Below are 20,037 nucleotides of genomic sequence, written 5' to 3'. Positions count from 1 at the left end.
CTGCTTCCAGACACTTCCCAGTATCAGCTCAGAGCCCGGTAGCTCTGCTAGGTGGCTAGACCCAGAAAAGAAATAACAATTACTGCAGTCCAGCTCTCAGGAAGCCTCCTCCCTAGGCAGGAGCTCACACTAAGGGATCACCTTGTGGGACAAAAGAAACTGAACAGTAGCCCTTGAGTCTCAAATCTTTCCTCTAACATTGTCTACCCAAACGAGAAGAAATCACGAAAGCAATTCTGTCAATACAACAAAACAAGGTTCTATAAAACCCCCAGAAGATCAGTCATACTATATCACCAGCAATGGATCTAAACCAAGAAGTCATGTCTGAATTGCCAGAAAAAGAATTCAGAAGATCAATTATTAAGCTTTTCAAGGAGACACCAGAGAACACTGAAAATTAACTTGAAATTTTTTAAATAATACAGGATATAGAATTTCAGAGCTCAAAGATACAGATTTCAAATTAACTCAATCTGACAAAGATAAAAAAGAATAAAAAATTTAAAAAGTGAACAAAGCCTCCAAGAAGTTTGGGATTATGTTAACCAAACTACGAATAATTGGTGTTCCTGAGGAAGAAGAGAAATCTAAAAGTTTGCTAAACTTATTTGAGGGAAAATTATTCCTTATTTAAGGGAATTTATGTATTCCTTAATTAAGGGAAATTTCCCTGACCTTGCTAGAGATCTAGATAACCAAATAAAAGAAGCTCAAAGAACACCAAACATTAATCACGAAAAGATCATTACCTTAGTCATCATGTTATCTAAAGTTAAGATGAAGAAAAAAATCTTAGCAGCTGTGATGCAAAAACATAGGAAACCTATAAAGGAAAACCTATCAGATTAACAGCAGGTTTCTCAGCAGAAACCCCACAATCTAAAAGGGACCACGGTCCTATCTTTAGCCTCCTTAAACAAAGCAAGTATCAGCTAAAAATTTTGTATGTAGCAAAACTAAGCTTCACAAATGAAGGAAAGATACAGTCTTTTTCAGAAAAACAAATGCTGAGAGAATTGACCAGTACCAAATAGGCACTACAAGAAAACTGCTAAAAAGAGTTCTAAGTCTTGAAACAAAACCTCAAAATATACCAAAAGAGAACCTTCTTAAAGCATAAATCTCAAAGGATCTATAAAACAGTAACACAATGAAAAAAAAAAAAAAAAAAAACACCAAGGTATTCAGGTAAAAACTAGCACCATAAACAGGACATATCTCACATCTCAATGCTAATATTAAATGTAAATGGCCTTAGGGCTCCACTTAAAAGATACAAAATGACAGAATAAGAATTTACCAACCAAGTATGGCTATCTTCAAGAGACTCACCTAACAAATAAGGACTCAATAAACTTAAAATAAATGGGTGGAAAAAGACATTCCATGTAAATGGCCACCAAAAGTAAGCAGGAGTAGCTACTCTTGTATTGGACAAAAACAAACTTCGACGCAGCAACAGTTAAAAAATAAATAAAGAGGAACATTAGATAATGATAAAAAGATAGTCCAATAGGAAAATATCACAATCCTAAATATATATGCACCTAATACTGGAGCTCCCAAATTTATAAAACGATTACTACTAAACCTAAGAAATGAAACAGACAGCAACGCAATAATAGTGGGGGACTTCAGTATTCCACTGACAGCACTAGACAGCTCATCAATACAGAAAGTCAACAAAGAAACAAGAGACTTATACCCTAGAACAAACGGACTTAACAAATATTTACAGAACATTCTACCCAACAACTGCAGAATATACATCCTATTCATCAGCACATGGAACATTCTCCAAGATAGACCATATGATAGGCCATAAAACAAGTCTCAATAAATTTTAATAAATCAAAATTATATCAAGTATTCTCTCAGACTACAGTGAAATAAAACTGGAAATCGACTACCAAAGGAACCCTCAAAACCATGCAATACTTGGAAATTAAATAATCTGCTCCTGAATGATCACTGGGTCAACAATGAAATCAAGATGGAAATTTAAATATTCTTTGAAATGAATCAGCCTGCATAACCAAAGCAACAAGACTAAGCAGTAAGTACAAATCTGGAGGCATCACATTTTTCAACATCAAACTATACTACAAGGCTATAGTCACCAAAACTAATCATGGGACTGGTATAAAAATAGGCACATAAACCAATGGAACAGAATAGAGAACCCAGAAAAGCAGCCAAATACTTACAGCCAACTGATACTCCACAAAGCAAACAAAAACTTAAAGCAGGGAAAGTACACCCTATTCAACAAACAGCGCTGCGATAGTTTGCAAGCCATATGTAAAAAATGAAACTGGATCTTCATCTCTCACCTTATAAAAAATCAACTCAAGACGGATCAAAGACTTAAATCTAAGACCTGAAACCATAAAAATTCTAGAACATAACACTGGAAAAACTCTTCCAGACTTAGCTTAGGCAAAAACTTCAAACCCAAGAACCCAAAAGCAAATGCAATAAAAAGATAAATAGATGGGAGTTAAACTAAAGTTTCTGCACACTGAAAGAAATAATCAGAAGAGTAAACAGACAACCTACAGAGTGGGAGAAAATATTCTCAAACTGAGCATCCAACAAAGGACTGATGTCCAGAATCTATAAGGAACTCAAATCATCTAGAAAAAAAACAAATAATCCCATCAAAAGGTGGACTAAGGACATGAATAGGAAATTCTCAAAAGAAGATATGCAAATGGCCAACAAACATATAAAAAAGCTCAACATCACTAATTATCAGGGAAATGCAAATCAAAGCCACAATGCAATACCACCTTACTCCTGCAAGAATGACCATAATTTTAAAACCAATAAATAATAAATATTGGCATGGATGTGGATGGTGGCGCATGCCTGTAGTCCCAGCTACTCGGGAGGCTAAGGCAGGAGAATTACTTGAACCCAGGAGGCGGAGGTTGCGGTGAGCCGAGATCAGGCCATTGCACTCCAGCCTGGGCAACAAGAGCAAAACTCCACCTCAAAAAAGAAAAAAAGGAACATTTTTACACTGCTGGTGGGAATGTAAGCTAGTACAACCACTATGGAAAACAGTATGAAGATTTCTTAAAGTACTAAAAGTAGACCTACCATTTGATCCAGCAATCCCACTACTGGTACAGAGGAAAAGAACGTGTTATATGAAAAAGACACTTGCACAGACATGTTTATAATAGCACAACTCAGGCCGGGTGCAGTGGCTCACATTTGTAATCCCAGCACTCTGGGAGGCTGTGGTGGGTGGATTATGAGGTCAGGAGTTCGAGACCAGCCAGGCCAACATGATGAAACGCTGTCTCTACTAAAAATACAAAAATTAGCTGGGCCTTGAATAGCGGACACCTGTAATCCCAGCTATTAGGGAGGCTAAGGCAGGAAAATTGCTTGAACCTGGGAGATGGAGGTTGCAGTGAGCCAAGATGCCACTGTACCACTGTACTCCAGCCTGGGTGACAGAGCTAGACTCTGTCTCAAAAAAAAACACAATTTGCAATTGTAAAAAATATGGAACCAGCCCAAATGCCTATCAATCAACAAGTGGATAAAGAAATGGGGTATATATACACTATAAAATTCTACTCAGCCATAAAAAGGAATGAAATAATAGCATTTGCAACAACCTGGATGGAGGTGGAGACCACCATTATTCTAAGTGAAGTAACTCAGGAATGGAAAACCAAACATCGTATGTTTTCACTTATAAGTGGGAGCTAAGCTATCAGGACAAAAGGCATAAGAAAAATACAATGACCTTTGGGGATTCAAAGGGAAGGGTGGGAGGAGATCAGGGATAAAAGACTACAGATTGGGTCAGTGTACACTGTTCAGGTGATAGGTACACCAAAATCTCAGAAATCACCACGAAAGAGCTTATTCATGTAACCAAACATCACCTGTTCTCCAAAAAATATTGAACCAAAAAATAATTTTAAAAATTTTACTCATTTTGTTTCAGTGGGTACTTTCTTAGTGTATTTATCAATTCTAACACAAAAGCAAAAATTGTACTTTAGTGGGAGAGAACTAAAAGCATTCTCATTCAGATCAGGTATAATAGGTATAATAATGTGAAGATGTCCACTATCATGTAGTGTGGTTTCGGATGCACTGGTACACATAAATAGAAAAGAGAAGAAAATGGGCTATCTACATTAAAATTGAACACAGGAAAATAATCACTGTTTAGAAATGATATCACTACATATTTGGAAAAGCCAAAGGAATCAACTAAAAAAAAAATCCAAACTTTAAGAGAATTCAGTATAACTAAGTACAAACTGACATACAGAAATCACAAGCCTTCATGTGTACAAAAAAGGAAGCAGTTAGAAGATATAATGAAAAATGTTAACACTTTATAACAAACAGAAAACCTAGGAATAAACTTAATAAATGTATAAAATCTATATGAAAGAACCCTTAAAACATTTCTGAGAAACAAAAAATGAATTCATGGAAAGATATACCCTATTGTTGTCATTTCTCTATAAATTAGTAACTACAAATTTTATGTAATCACAATAAAAAAAAAAAACACAAGAATTAAAGGCAGGAGATGATAAAAACTAACTCTAAATTTCAAACGGAAAGATAACCAAGAAAAAAATTTAAAAAGCTAGGGTACTTCTGACAAAGAAAAGTACCTTGGAAAGAATTAGCTATTATTAACATATATCACAAAAACACAAAAATGAAAACAATGTTACTGGATGCATAGATAGATCAATATCACTAGAAAAGAAACATTCTAAAATAAAACTTTTGTAGTACATCACAAAATCCAGAAGCCTTAAACATTCACCTTATTTAAAAAGCCTGAAACACACACACACACACACACACACACACACACACACACACACACGTACGTCAAAAGCCAAACAGAGCTAGGAGCAGTGCTGTTGGAAGGCTTAGGTGGGAAGATGGCGTGGGCCCAGGAGTTTGAGACCAGCCTGGACAATATTAAAAAAAAAAAAAAAGAGAGCCGGGCATGGTGGCTCACACCTATAATCCCAGCACTTTGGAAGGCCAAGACGGGTGGATCACTTGAGGCCACAGGATTCAAGACCAGCCTGGCCAACATGGTGGTGAAACCCCATCTCTACCAAAAATACAAAAAATTAACCAGATGTGGTGGCAGGCACCTGTAGTCCCAGCTACTTGGGAGGCTGAGGCAGAGGAATCACTTGCACCCGGGAGGCAGAGGTTGCACTGAGCCAAGATCGCACCACTGCTCTCCAATCTGGGCAATAATGCGAAACTTCATCTCAATAATTAAATAAATAAGCCAAATAGGAAAAAATGTTTAGGACTCACGTTAGACAAAAGCGCTAATTTTTAAATTGGGAAGGGATTTCTATAAAACAACTTTTAAAAAAGCAGAAAAGAAATTAAAATAAAAATGGATCAGGCATATGAACAAGTAACAGAAAATACAAAGGATTTTAAATATAGAAATATGTTCAACCTTACTAATAATGAAAGAACTGCAACTACACTGACATTGTTTTCTCACCTATAAGACTGCCAAAAAGTACAAGTCTTTTAACACACTCTGTATGTCGGGAATATAACACTTTCATCACTGATAGTAGAAATGAAACTTGGTACAATCTCTTTAAGGCTACTTAGCAAAATTATAAACGCATATCCTTCCACTCAACAGTTCAACTTCAAGGAATTTATCCTAGAAATATACCTGACTTGTATAAACTAAATATAAATAAAGAAATATACTTGACATACATATAAACTAAATACGTATGACATTTTTTACTGTAAAATCATTTTATGTAAAGGAAGAAATTTTTAGCAAAATAAATGTCCATCAGTAGAAATTTTGCTAAATACAGTACACACATACAATGCTATTATTAACAACAATGAAGAAACCCTTGGAAAGAGTACCAAAATATATTAACTTTTCTGAAAAAAAGGGGAAAGAACAAGCAGTAAGGAACAGTAAGATTTGTATTGAAATACACAAACACACACTTTTTATGAATTACGTGTTTGTCTAGATGCCACTGGTCTCTGCTTGAAATTGTCATCTTATTAAACACATAAATGAAGTTGTACCATCCCAAGTCCATGTACTATACCAATTCAGTACAGTTTCAATAAAAGACAGAAGAAGCAAAACAGTGTCAGTTCAAACACTTTGGCAATTTACAAGGCACTTGCGAGAAACAGCATGAATAGCACTATTGGAAGATACTAACAGTGTTTAAATTTTCAAAAACTGATTATGTAGAGCAGTCCTAACAATCTACCTACCGCAACAACAGTTCCAAATTACTCATCACAAAAACGTAAACCGAGGAATGAGCAAGAAACTCTGACAGCATTAAATTTGACTTAGTGGTAGGAGTGAGGATGTATGAGGGGTGGGCCACTAAACTCAAAACACCTACACCTTACCTTCTTCTGAAGAACATTAACCTTCCGCTCCTTCACGTCCAACATGTCCTTGAGGTCATGTATCTCTCCAGCTTGTGTCCCCTTCTCCTCAGCCATATCCTGAATTTGTTTTGTCTTTTTATTCAACATGGTTTCCTTCTCTTCCAAACGCAATCGGAGAGCATCCACCTAAGAATAAGAACGTAACACTTTTACAAGTGATGAATTAAAAAGAAAAGAATGTAATTCCTTTCAAATAGATAAGTTATAAAGGTTACAAGAGGGTTGCATTTTGTTAAATGCTATTAAACTGGTATAATCTACATCTATGTTTCTCTGGTTTCAGAGTGCAGTGTGCTCACCATTACAGAATGGAACCTCTACAACTATGTTTCTCAAACTTCACACGCATCAGAATCATCTGGAGGGCTAAATCAAGATTGCCAGGTCCAGCCCCTAGTTTCTAATTCAACAGGGTAGAGGTTCAAAATTAGTATTTCTAACAAGTTTTCAAGTGAAGCTACATTGCTTTAGAAAGTCTAAAACTAGGAAAAGGGGGAAAGAAAAAAAAAAGCATCACCAAGCATAACACTAGCTCTATCAGATAACAAAATCTAGTCATAAGCTATGATGCTCTTATGAAAAACAACTCCATAATGCAATTAGATATCCATACAAAGCAAAAGCAAAGGTCTACTTCTAGACAGCAAGACTAACGAGCTAAAATTTCTGGTATCTAGTTAACTTCATCCCTGAACTTTAATGCCTTTCATTAGATATAACTTTAAAATAACAGGAAATGTATTTTAAAATCCATTCACAACAAATTTTATTAAGCTTTTAGCACCCCATAAATATTCACACGCCAAATTTGTTTTTTGCTTTTCCACCAAGGATTAATAACAAATAGTTAAATATTTGATTATAAGAAAAGAAGAAAGTGGATTTATCTAAGACAGCGCTGTTCAACAGGAAAATAATGAGTCATATTTTCAAGCCTAAAATTGTTAATAAGTTGTTACCTTCTTTTTTCATTATTGTCATTTCAAATATATAATCCATATAAAAAACTATTAATGAACTATATTTTTTTCATACTAACTCTTTGACATCTAATGTATATTTCACATTCATATCCCATCTCAATTTGGGCTAGCCACATTGCAAGTGCTCAATAGCCACAAATGGCTGGTAGCTACCATACCGAACAGTGCAAATCTAAGAAATCAAGTATGGTTCTATGGTCTCTCGTCTTTAACTTGCCTTATCTTATTTTTCCTCTCTGACCATGGATTAAGCCACAAAGACTATTATGAATAATGTTTCACATTTAAGGTATATCAAAGCACTCAGGAAGATCTAATAATACAGGATGACCATCACAAAATCTGAAAATCCAAAATCCAAAGTGCTCCAAACTACTGAACTTTTTGAGCACTGACATGACACTCAAAGGAAATGCTCACTGGAACATTTTGGATTTTCAGATTAGGAAGGCTCAACCAGTAAGCATCAGTATAATGCAAATATTCCCAAACGCAAACCCTGAAACCCTTCTAGTCCCGTGCATTTTAGGTAAGGGATATCCAATGTGTAGTGTATCTAAACTACAAGGTATCTGAGAATCAATATTGTATGGTAATATGGTGGTACTTCCTGCTCCGTTAAGTAGAATGGAAAATTTCTTTTTTTTTTTTTTTTTTTTTCCCCCTGAGATGGCGTCTCGCTCTGTCACCAGGTTGGAGTGCAGTGGCGCTATCTCGGCTTACTGCAATCTCTACCACCTCCAAGTTCAAGCCATTCTCCTGCCTCAGCCTCCCGAATAGCTGGGATTATAGGCATGCACCACCACAACCAGCTAATTTTTGTATTTTTGGTAGAAACGAGGTTTCACCATGTTGGCTAGGTTGGTCTCGATCGCCTGACCTTGTGATCTGCCTGCCTCAGCCTCCCAAAGTGCTGGGATTACAGGCATGAGCCATCATGCCCAGCAGGAAAATTTCTTAAGGGACTAGTCTCATTGGAGACTGCTATACTAAGTACTCGCTACTGCTGTAAGTATTTATGAATAATGTTGGGCTGTACTGAAAAGGAAAAACATGTAGATAAACCATATTTCATTCTGCTAAACTACATTTCTACCAACCACTTCTATGCAACCAGTCTCACCAAGCCAGAAAGTAGGGAACAATCATTTGAGCTCCCATTTATAATTCTTCACTACAAGTCTTACCATGCTCCTTCAAAAGACTTTCATTTGTAATTTAACTCTATTCTACTTTCATAAATATACATTGTTAACCTAATTATAATCTGGAAAGATCTACCTGAGAACTTTCAAACTCTAAAGATCTTTTTTTCGGAATCACAAATACTATTCTTTTCTTTCTCCTACACCTACTAAATCGACCCTTTGTCCATAGCATGACTTCCATCATCTTCCTTTTTTTGTCATGCGTCTCTATTCTGTTTTTGTTTTCCTCCCAGCCCAAGCAATGATTTCAAACAGTCTCATGCCTCCTTTAAAAAAATTTAAAAAAAAATCTTATCTGATTTTTAAATAAATTTATTTAAATGTTTAAATTTAAATAAATTACTACTTTCTGAATTAAACAGTTTTCTGGATCTTCCTGCATGTGTTCATGTATATTCTCATCACCATATACAGTAATCCTCCCCGCCTTATCATCAAGGAATACAATCCAAGACCCTCATGGATGCCTGAAAGCACAGACAGCCTATACATACTATGTTTTTTCCTCTATATACATACCTATTGGATAATAAAATTTAATTTACAAATTAGTCACAGTGAGAGATAAACAATAACTAGTAACAGAATAATTATAACAATATACTACTATCATTACGCTTGTGCTTTGAGGCCATTAAATAAAATAAGGGTTATGTGAACACATGCACTGAGATAGTGCAACAGTCGATCTAATAACCAAGATAGCTACCAAGAGACTAAAGGGCAGGTAGTGTGGATACATGGATATACTGGACAAAAGAATGATTCACATCCAGGATGGAATAGAGCAGAATGACACAAGATTTCATCACACTACTCAGAAAAACAACGTAATTTAAAACCTGCATGCTGTTTTTCTGTAATTTCCCATTCACTATTTTTGGACCACAGCTGACTACAGATAATAGAAACCAAGGAAAGCAAAAAAGAAGTTAAGGGAGGACTACTGTATACAGTACATTAAAATCCTCACAGTTCTATTCTGAGGTATCGTATTTTTTTCCCTTGCATTCTCCCTGTGGAAAATGTCACACTCTCATGGCAATGTGGGAAACTGGGCCTTAGAGAAGGTAGTAGGCCCAAGATCTCACAGCTACAAATAAGCGCTAGAACAGAGATTTAAGATTAAATGGTTTTGCCTCCAGACCACAGTCTTAACCACTAATTCTCAAATCCACCCTACCCCTGGGAATGCCCAGCAGGGAATTCAAGGCCTTCCATGGTCAGACAGTCCCCATGTATTACCACTGCGTAACCTTTACCATATGCCTCCTTGCCCCACTTCCAGTGACTCTCTTTTCTAGCACTACTGCCAGTCTCTGAATAAATACCATTCTTTCTTTCTCGTCATTGTTCACATTTTGTCCTATACTTGTAATATCCTTAACCTCTAATACTTAAAAAAAATTCTGCCTACTGAACACATCTTTTAAGGCCCTCTTCCTATACTACCATTTTAATAAATATTTTCCAAATCCCCCAAAAGACAAGTACTGTGTCCCTCATCCTTTCCCAGGGCATTCTGTTACAGAATTTAACACTTTTTCTTTTTCTTATAGAACGTAATAACATTATCATACAGAACTTACCATATTTCTATGTTTCTTAAGGAACCATATCTTGCCCACCCTTTAATCCTGAGTAATCATATTTCACTTAAAACATAGAGCACTGTAAAGAAGCTAATATTATCTCCCTGTTTTAAAATATGATAAAACTGTGACTCAGGGGAGTTAAATAGTTTACATCATATGATATTATAGAACTGGTGAATAGAAGGACTACGGCCAGGCGCAGTGGCTCACGCCTGTAATCCCAACACTTTGGGAGTCTGACGCAGGTAGATCACGAGGTCAGGAGATTGAGACCATCCTGGCCAACATGGTGAAACCCTGTCTCTACTAAAAATATAAAAATTAGTTGGGCATGGTGGCGCATCCCTGTAATCCCAGCTACTTGGGAGGCTGAGGCAGGACAATTGCTTGAACCAGGGAGTTGGAGGTTGTGGTGAGCCAAGATCACGCCACTGCACTCCAGTCTGGCGACAGAGCAAGACTCCCTCTCAAAAAAAAAAAAAAAAAAGAAAGAAAAGAAAAGAAAAGAACCAGTGAGTAGAAGGACTGGAACTCAAAGACTAGATATGACTTCAAAGATTATAATCTGTTATCACATACCAAAGAATATCATTATAAAGGAACACAGGTGAACACAGGCAAGCAGGGAAATCTCTCCTATAAACAGCATGTCTAAAGAGTCAGCAAAGTTTTCTAAAAGAAGAAATGTCTGGATTGGTTTTTGAATGACGAAAAGAACATCACTAGATACAAAAGGGAAGGCAGACAGAAATGCACAGACATTCTAGGAAGAGGAAATGTGATATTTAAAAATACAGAAACATGAAACAGCATGATATACTTATAAATTCATTTGGTATTGCTTAGCATAAAGTAACAGAAGAAAGACAAGAGACAAGTCTGAAAAGATAGATCATAAATCCTTGACTGCCAAAATAAGATGCTTAAATTTTATCCTACTTACAGATAGAAGTAAGTGAAGATTTTTAAGCAGGGGAAAGTCATGGTATTTGTGCGTGGGAAAGATTATGCTGGGCTGGTTACCCAAGGCACAAAGATAACTAAGATATTCCCTGTCTTCTGCAGAAGTTACAACCTAACGGAGAAGAATGTTGCAAAAACAGATCACATAAATATATTACAGAAAATGCTGCAACAGAAGTATAGAGAATATTTTCTTAAAGTACAGAAAAGAAGTACTTAGCTTGCTTGGAGATACCTCAAAGCAGGTAAAGATGAGCCGAAGATAGCATAAGAAAGATAACGAAAAAAGCTTTCAGCAGAGATACAAATACTGAAGATTAGAAAGGATGTTAACTTCTCAGAAAGCTATGAATAGAGAATTGCTAAAGCATAGGATAAGTGGTAAGTTACGTGAGGAGCAGCAGAAGACAAGGCCCTAGCCATGGAAAGCATTAGTGCCATGTCTAGGAACTTGAATTTTATTGGTTGTAAATAAGGGATAAAAGAGAGAAAAGTCAAAGATGGGTTCCCAGGTTTCTGATGAGGAAGACTGAATGTCTTTTAGCTTTCAGAGAGACCAAGAACTTTATTTTTGGTGTGTTACTTCTGACATGACATATATCTTAACAGCTCCCTGACAATACCTGAAATGCTTGATAATGACCTGAAAATATCTGATAATGACCTGAGTATGAGCTAGATCTCCAGAAAAACCTAACTATTTTACTTTCTTAGGACTGCCCTAACAAAGTACCACAAACAAGGTGGCTTTAAACAACAGATTTTTTTCTCTCTCAAAGTTCTGGAGTTTAGAAGGCTGACATAAGGGCATCAGCAGGGCCTTGATCTCTATGACACTCTAAGAAAGAATCCTTTCTTGCCTCTTGCTGTCTTCTGGTGGCTCCTGGCAATCCTTGTCTTTTAGATGATGCATCACTCCAATCTCTGCTTCTGCCTTCACTTCACCACCTTCTTCGTATCTGTATATGTCCTCTCTCTTCTATAAGGACACCAGTCATTGGATTTACAGCCCACCCAATCCATCATGATCTTATCTCATACCATAACTAATTATATCTTCAAAGACCCTATTTCCAAATACGGTCACATTCTGAGTACCAGGCAGACACAGATTTATGGAAGACACTGTTCAACCCACCAGACCTATGGCTACAAAACACCCAGAAATGCTAGATAAAGCACAACAAACTTCTTTTTAAATTCACAGATCAGCATGCATATGTACACATACAAAAAGAGATATAATGACTAAAATGTTGAAAACAGAGACTAGAAGCCCAAAGTGGTAAGCTTATAACAGAAATGATGCCTGTCCTCCTGCTTCTTCATTTACTTGTTTCTGTGACCTAGGGAACTGAGTTTGGAAGAAGCCTCCAGTAACAGAAAATAAGATAATGGGGCAGCACAAAGGTGAAGTTGGAACTGAAAGCAAAATCCCAAAGCCCCCTTTGGGCAACTGCTCTGCTCTAGAGGAGCCTCAGGCACCCGAATGTTCTAAATGTTCCCTTACAATACCATTCTTAGACCCTTTGGTCTCAGGACTCCTCAACACTCCTAAAAATTACTGAGGACCCCCAATTATTGAGCTTTTGTTTATGTGAGTTATACCTATCAATATTTGCTATACTCAAAATTAGGGCCAGGTACAGTGGCTCACACCTGTAATCCCAACACTTTGGGAGACTGAGGCAGAAGGATCACTTGAGGCCAAAAGTTCGAGACCTCCTTGGGCAACATAGCAAGACATTATATCTACAAAAAAAAATGTTTTAAAAATTTGCCAAGCATGGTGGCACACAATTATAGTTCTAGCTACTCAGGAGGCTGAAGCAGGAGGATCACTTGAACCCAGGAGTTCAAGGCTGCAGTGAGCTATAATCACACTACTGTACTCCTGCCTCTGTAGCAAAGCAAGACACTGTATCTTTAAAAAAAAAAAATTAGATCAGTTTTTAAATAACAATAAGCCCATTATGTTAATAAAAGTAACATATTTTATTTTATTATTATTATTATTTTTCCCGAGATGGAGTTTTGCTCTTGTTACCCAGGCTGGAGTGCAATGGCGCCATCTCAGCTCACTGCAACCTCCGCCTCCTGGGTTCAGGCAATTCTCCTGCCTCAGCCTCCCGAGTAGCTGGGATTACAGGCACGTGCCACCATGCCCAGCTAATTTTTTTTGTATTTTTAGTAGAGACGGGGTTTCACCATGTTGACCGGGATAGTCTCAATCTCTTGACCTCGTGATCCACCCGCCTCGGCCTCCCAAAGTGCTGGGATTACAGGCGTGAGCCACTGCGCCTGGCAAGAAATATTTTAATTTCAAAACCTAGATTCCCCCCTCCAAAATAGTAAGAAGAATATAATTGTTTTAAATTTTTGCAAATCTCTTTAATTTCTGGCTTATAATTAAAGGGGGGGCATGAGGAAACTATCTTTAAAATAAATGCAATTTTGGTACCATCTAACAAAGCTTAAATGAAAGACCCCAAAGAATGAAACCATTTCAAAGGACTTTATCTGCATCACACGTCAAAGTTCAGCAGTATCTACAGGAATACAAAACGCCTATCACCCAACAAGATAAAACTCACAATGCCTGGCATCCATTCCAAACTCATCACACATGCAAAGAAGCAGAAAAAGACAACTCATAATAAGGACAAAAAGCATTCAATGAAAACTGAAATCAGAAATAACAGATAATGGTATGATCTCACTTACATAGGGAATTGTTTAAAAAGTTAAACTCAAAGAAACAGAATAGAATGGTAGTTACCGGCCGGGCGCGGTGGCTCAAACCTGTAATCCCAGCACTTTGGGAGGCCGAGGCGGGTGGATCACGAGGTCAAGAGATCAAGACCATCCTGGTCAACATGGTGAAACCTCGTCTCTACTAAAAATACAAAAAATTAGCTGCGCATGGTTTTGCATGCCTGTAATCCCAGCCACTCAGGAGGCTGAGACAGGAGAATTGCCTGAACCCAAGAGGCGGAGGTTGCGGTGAGCCGAGATCGCGCCATTGCACTCCAGCCTGGGTAACAAGAGCGAAACTCCATCTCAAAAAAAAAAAAAAAAAAAGAATGGTAGTTACCAGGGTCTAGGGATAGGATACAGGGAGAGGAATGGGGAGATGTTGATCAAAAAGTACAAACCTTCAGTTATAAAATGAGTAAGTTCTGGGAGCTAATACATAGTACAGTGTAATTAATAATGCTGTATTATATACTTGAAATTTGCTAAGAGAGTAAAAATCAGAATACTCCACCATAAACCAAAAAGGTCCAAAAGGGAAGTGTCAGAACAGACTGAATATTTATTCAGTTGAAAGAAAAGGACTGCAACCACAGAGTAAAGACCTTAGTGGAATACGAAATTCAACAACCAGGTTGCTCAAGATGCCGAAGAACACACTGACCCTTACCCATTGGCATTCAGGCACAGCTCAAGCCAGCCAGTGTCACTACTAATCCCATTTAACAGTATCAGATTTGGTTCCTATTAGCTGAACCCATTACAGGGCATCAGTCACACTGAGGGTGCTTACTGAATCTGTTGACCCTTCTACACAGTTAAGAATGTCAAAGTCTTAGAAAGGTATACATGCCAGAAATTTTAAAAGTGAATAAATCTATAATCATTTGCATCTGATTTCTACATGCTAATCTGTATTTTGTATACTATACATTCTTCTACTGCTACCTCTAACCAAAAGCAAAAACCAAGCCAATTCATTAAAAACAAACGAACAAACAACAAAAAAAAACTGGCTGGGCATGGTGGCTCAAGCCTGTAATCCCAGCACTTTGGTAGGCCGAGGCAGGTGGATCACCTGAGGTCAGGAGTTCAAGACCAGCCTGGCCAACATGGTAAAACCCCATCTCTACTAAAAAATTTTTTTAAATTAGCCAGGCGTGGTAGCACATGCCTGTAATCCCAGCTACCTGGGAGGCTCGGGCAGGAGAATCACTTGACCCCAGGAGGAGGAGGTTGCAGTGAGCTGAGATTGCACCACTGCACGCCACCCAGGAGGACAAGAGCAAAACTCTGAAAAAAAAAAAAATTAGTTTACCCTATATTGATATAGGGTACACAATTAAATAATTAAATTCTTACTATAATGGCAAAAAGTCAAGCATTCAAACCTAAAGTCTCAACTGACTAATTTACTTGTTTCTCAGTTCTTCTAAGCATTAATTTCAGAAAAATAAAAGGCTTTCCATCTGTATGACATGGATCTGTACGTAGGAAAACATCCCTCATCACTTCTAAGTGTTTTTCATTCTGATGGCACCAATATCACATAGGACGACATTTGTGAAACCCCACATTACTGCTTCTTTATGAAAGGTCCCCAGATACGCAAGCTGCACTTTATATTGGATTCATGATTCAGTTAAGTGACCAGGAAATGTATCAATGCTGACCAGACATAAATACCTACATGGCATTGAGAGAATGTCAAGTATGAATTGGTAACCAAAAAAGGTGAAGAATAAGACTCTTGTTATAACATACAAACCTTTAGTGTAAGTGTGGCTGGAAACATAGACTTTGATATAAAAAATATTTCATATTATAAATATTAGACACAGAAACTGCCCAAGTCCATACCCCTAATTACTAAATGATCTTTTCCTTTCTAAGTATTCAATTTAAATCACCTGTGTACACTTTTTCTTAGTCTGCTTTTTGGTGCAGTACAGAATTTAAATATGCTAGTCTGGAGATTTGAGATTAAAACCACCACAAAAACCACTTTGCTATGAATAGATTAATTGCTCTGAATTCTACACTGATCTTTTGGTTTGGAATGAACTAAATTTGTAGTGTAATTTTGCATGAGGTCCTTATTTTGCAAATCACAAAAAACATATTCAGGAAAACCCCTCAAAGGCCAGCAGGACACACAGTCATCGCCCTAACACCACTCCTAGCAGGAAGAATAAAACCTTGTTTATTCACATCAATGGAGCTGGAGGAAGAGCATTCACCCAGCTTTCCAAGTTTGTCTATGGCAAACAGGTCATGCCAACTTCAATAAAAACAGAAGGCTTTTGTCTACAAGGTTTTCTCTACCAATGGAAGTGAACAGAAAATGGCTACACTACTGTTTTGGCCTCTCACTTCTAAACAAAAACAATTAATTCTCTCAACCTACCTTAACTTTGATTTGTCTTAAATCAATAAATAGATCTAACTAAAGGCACATTAGTAGTAATAATTAGTTGTATGGAAATATAGCTTGTTTCCTATCTTGCCTCTCTTGGCTTTGCCAACATGACACTTTTCCTTTCTAACTCTGTGATCACACCTTTTCAGTGTTCTCCATCCTCTGTCATTTCCCCCTCCTCACATCTCACTGCATGGAGCCTCCTCTTGAGAAATTAATCTAATTCTAAGGCTTTAGCCACCATCTCCACAGCTTCCAAATCTTTATTCCTGGCCCCAACTACTTCTAAAAACCAAAAACTCTAACAATTTTTATTTAAACCACATCTTCCATTGATTAGTTTAGAATGAGACATTTTTAAGAACTTTTTAATATATGTTAAATCTGACTGGCATCTATTATATTTTCTGCATTTTTCCTGTATTCTGCAGTATTTCATAAATTTTTTAAGAGTTAAATAATTTAAACTCCCAACTTTCAAGCTAAGGAAAAGCAAGGTCTAAACTAATTAAGTGACTTGCTCAAGTCCACTATAAATGATATATCCTATGACTACACTTCCCATTGTTCCCACCTAGAAGGGAGGCTGAAGGCTAGGTGAAGGGCACTTAGCCATGGGACTAAAAAAATTACAAACCACACATAAGTAAACCTTTTAGAGTACTATTTCAACAAACTGCATTGAGCTCTGTTTGATGCCCCATACTTGACAAAAAGATGAAAAGCTCAGGTATCAAAATAGTCAAAGTAGAAATGAGCCACTCCATAGCAAAGTTTTTAAAAATAAAAAATAAAAATAAAAAACTATACATTTCACAGATTTATATTCTGAAAATTTAATGGTGATATCTTCACTCACTTTCCCTTGAAAATTCATAGCAGACAAAGAAGATACAGAATTGGCTATACAAAGTATACTGCAATAAGTGGTATTCAGGTATGCAGCCTCAAGAAAAATGTGACTACTCCTGGCCTCTGCAAACGTAATAAAGCATGGCAGTCAGTCAACCTACTTTGACCCCTTTAAGCCAACATATATGTAACACTTCCTCATTCTGGTATCAGAACTAACATCAACAAAGCCTTCTAACTCTATGCAAAAACTTCACAGAAAGGGAGAATTCCTTGTATCTTTCTCTATGTGAAAACCCTCCTGGGCTCAAGTGATCCTCCTGTCTTGGACTTCCAAAGTGCTGGAATTACAAGGCACGAGTCACAGTGCCGAGCCATTGCAGAGGTCTTTATGTTTTCTTACAATTTCTCTGTTCACACACCTTGAGCTTCATTTTCATTTTGCCACTGTTGAAATATATATTCTACTCATTTCATTTCTATGCTCTTCTTGACAGGGAAGACAGAAACAATCTAGATGCAGAATTCCACCTGCTCTATTATTTAGCAACATTATGCCAACAAGGAAAATCAACAGACAAGCTCTTCCTTTTGTGATCTTTCTCTGAAATGTTTTACCTTTACTGAATAAGCCTCAATTGATTTTGAAGTTTTGGCTTTAATGGCACTATTACCGTAAGGTCTATGACATACTATCATATTGATATTAGGGTATTTTTTTGCTATTTGTTACATTAATGTCTTTTTGTCTCCTGCTTTTTCTTGGATCTCATTCTTTCCTTCTGAATATAATTTCTTTTTTTTTTTTTTTTTTTTTTTTTTATTGCATTTTAGGTTTTGGGGTACATGTGATGAACATGCAAGATTGTTGCATAGGTACACACATGGCAGTGTGCTTTGCTGCCTTCCGTCCCCTCACCTGTATCTGTCATTTCTCCCCATGCTATCTCTTCCCACCTCCCCACCCCCGCCCCTCCCCCATTTCCCCCCAACAGACCCCAGTGTGTAGTGCTCCCCTCCCTGTGTCCATGTGTTCTCATTGTTCAACACCCGCCTATGAGCGAGAATATACGGTGTTTGATTTTCTGCTCTTGTGTCAGTTTGCTGAGAATGATGGTTTCCAGGTTCATCCATGTCCCTATAAAGGACGTGAACTCATCGTTTTTGATGGCTGCATAATATTCCATGGTGTATATGTACCACATTTTCCCTATCCAGTCTATCATCGTTGGGCATTTGGGTTGGTTCCAGGTCTTTGCTATTGTAAACAGTGCTGCAATGAACATTCGTGTGCACGTGTCCTTGTAGTAGAATGATTTATAATCCTTTGGATATATACCCAGTAATGGGATTGCTGGGTCAAATGGGATTTCTATTTTTAGGTCCTTGAGGAATCGCCACACTGTCTTCCACAATGGTTGAATTAATTTACATTCCCACCAACAGTGTAAAAGTGTTCCTATTTCTCCACATCCTCTCCAGCATCTGTTGTTTCCCGATTTTTTAATGATCGCCATTCTAACTGGTGTGAGATGGTATCTCAATGTGGTTTTGATTTGCATTTCTCTGATGACCAGTGATGATGAGCATTTTTTCATATGTTTGTTGGCCTCCTGTATGTCTTCTTTTGTAAAGTATCTGTTCATATCCTTTGCCCATTTTTGAATGGGCTTGTGTGTTTTTTTCTTGTAGATCTGCTTTAGTTCTTTGTAAATTCTGGATATCAGCCCCTTGTCAGATGGGTAGACTGCAAAAATTTTTTCCCATTCTGTTGGTTGCCGATTCACTCTACTGACTGTTTCTTTTGCCGTGCAGAAGCTGTGAAGTTTGATTAGGTCCCATTTGTCTATTTTGGCTTTTGTTGCCATTGCTTTTGGCGTTTTGGTCATGAAGTCCTTGCCTACACCTATGTCCTGAATGGTTTTGCCTAGATTTTCTTCTAAGGTTTTTATGGTATTAGGTCTGATGTTTAAGTCTTTAATCCATCTGGAGTTAATTTTGGTGTAAGGTGTCAGGAAGGGGTCCTGTTTCTGCTTTCTGCACATGGCTAGCCAGTTTTCCCAACACCATTTATTAAACAGGGAGTCCTTTCCCCATTGCTTGTTTTTGTCAGGTTTGTCGAAGATCAGATGGTTGTGGGTATGTCTGAATATAATTTCTTTCTTTCTAACATATATCTTTTAATAGTTCTTTCTATAGGGATCCTGAGCAGTAAACTCTTGTTTGTATTAATCTGAAAGAAAAAGTCTTTCTTCAGTCTTTACTGAAGAATGGTGATAGTTCAGCTTAGTACAGAATTCTGAGTTGCCAATGTTTTTCACTAAACTTTGAAGACTTTACATTACTATATTCTCTCTCACTACTGTTGTTGCAAGTGAAAAGTCTGATGTTGGCCTAATTGTTAATTGTTTGTAGGTAATTTTTTTTTCTCCCTAGCACGTTGTTTGTCGTCTTCTTTAGAGACAAGGTCTCGCTCTATTGCCCAGGCTGGAGTGCAGTGGCATAATCATAGCTCACTACTGCCTTGAACCCATTAGGCTCAAGGGATACTCTCACCTCAGAATTCTGAGTAGCCAGGACTACAGGTACACACCACCATATCTGGTTAGTTTTTTGTTGTTGTTGTTTTGGCTTTTTTCTGTCTTTTTGTTTTTTTGTAGAGACGGGGTCTCATTATGTTGCCCAGACTGGACTCAAACTCCTGGTGATCCTCCTACCTCAACCACCCAAAAGTACAGGGATTACAGGCATGAGTTATCATGCCCAGTCTACCTGGCAGTTTT

The 20,037-nt window shown here is 37.4% G+C and overlaps 1 protein-coding gene across 14 annotated transcripts in view; it reads right to left on the bottom strand.

The window, feature by feature from the left end:
• ERC1 (ELKS/RAB6-interacting/CAST family member 1) overlaps positions 1-20,037 on the bottom strand; it is a 515,798-nt gene that overhangs the window by 361,511 nt on the left and 134,250 nt on the right. For all 14 annotated transcript variants that reach the window (XM_074403327.1, XM_074403335.1, XM_010345058.3 and 11 more), the window contains one exon: positions 6,439-6,606. In XM_074403327.1, the coding sequence (XP_074259428.1) occupies positions 6,439-6,606 (168 nt within the window). The remainder of the gene's footprint in view (positions 1-6,438; positions 6,607-20,037) is intronic.

This window comes from Saimiri boliviensis, chromosome 7, assembly GCF_048565385.1.
Source record: "Saimiri boliviensis isolate mSaiBol1 chromosome 7, mSaiBol1.pri, whole genome shotgun sequence".
In the NCBI taxonomy this organism is placed as follows: Eukaryota; Metazoa; Chordata; class Mammalia; order Primates; family Cebidae; genus Saimiri; species Saimiri boliviensis.
The sequence above is the reverse complement of the archived record's forward strand: the minus strand, read 5'-3'. Positions and strand labels throughout refer to the sequence as shown.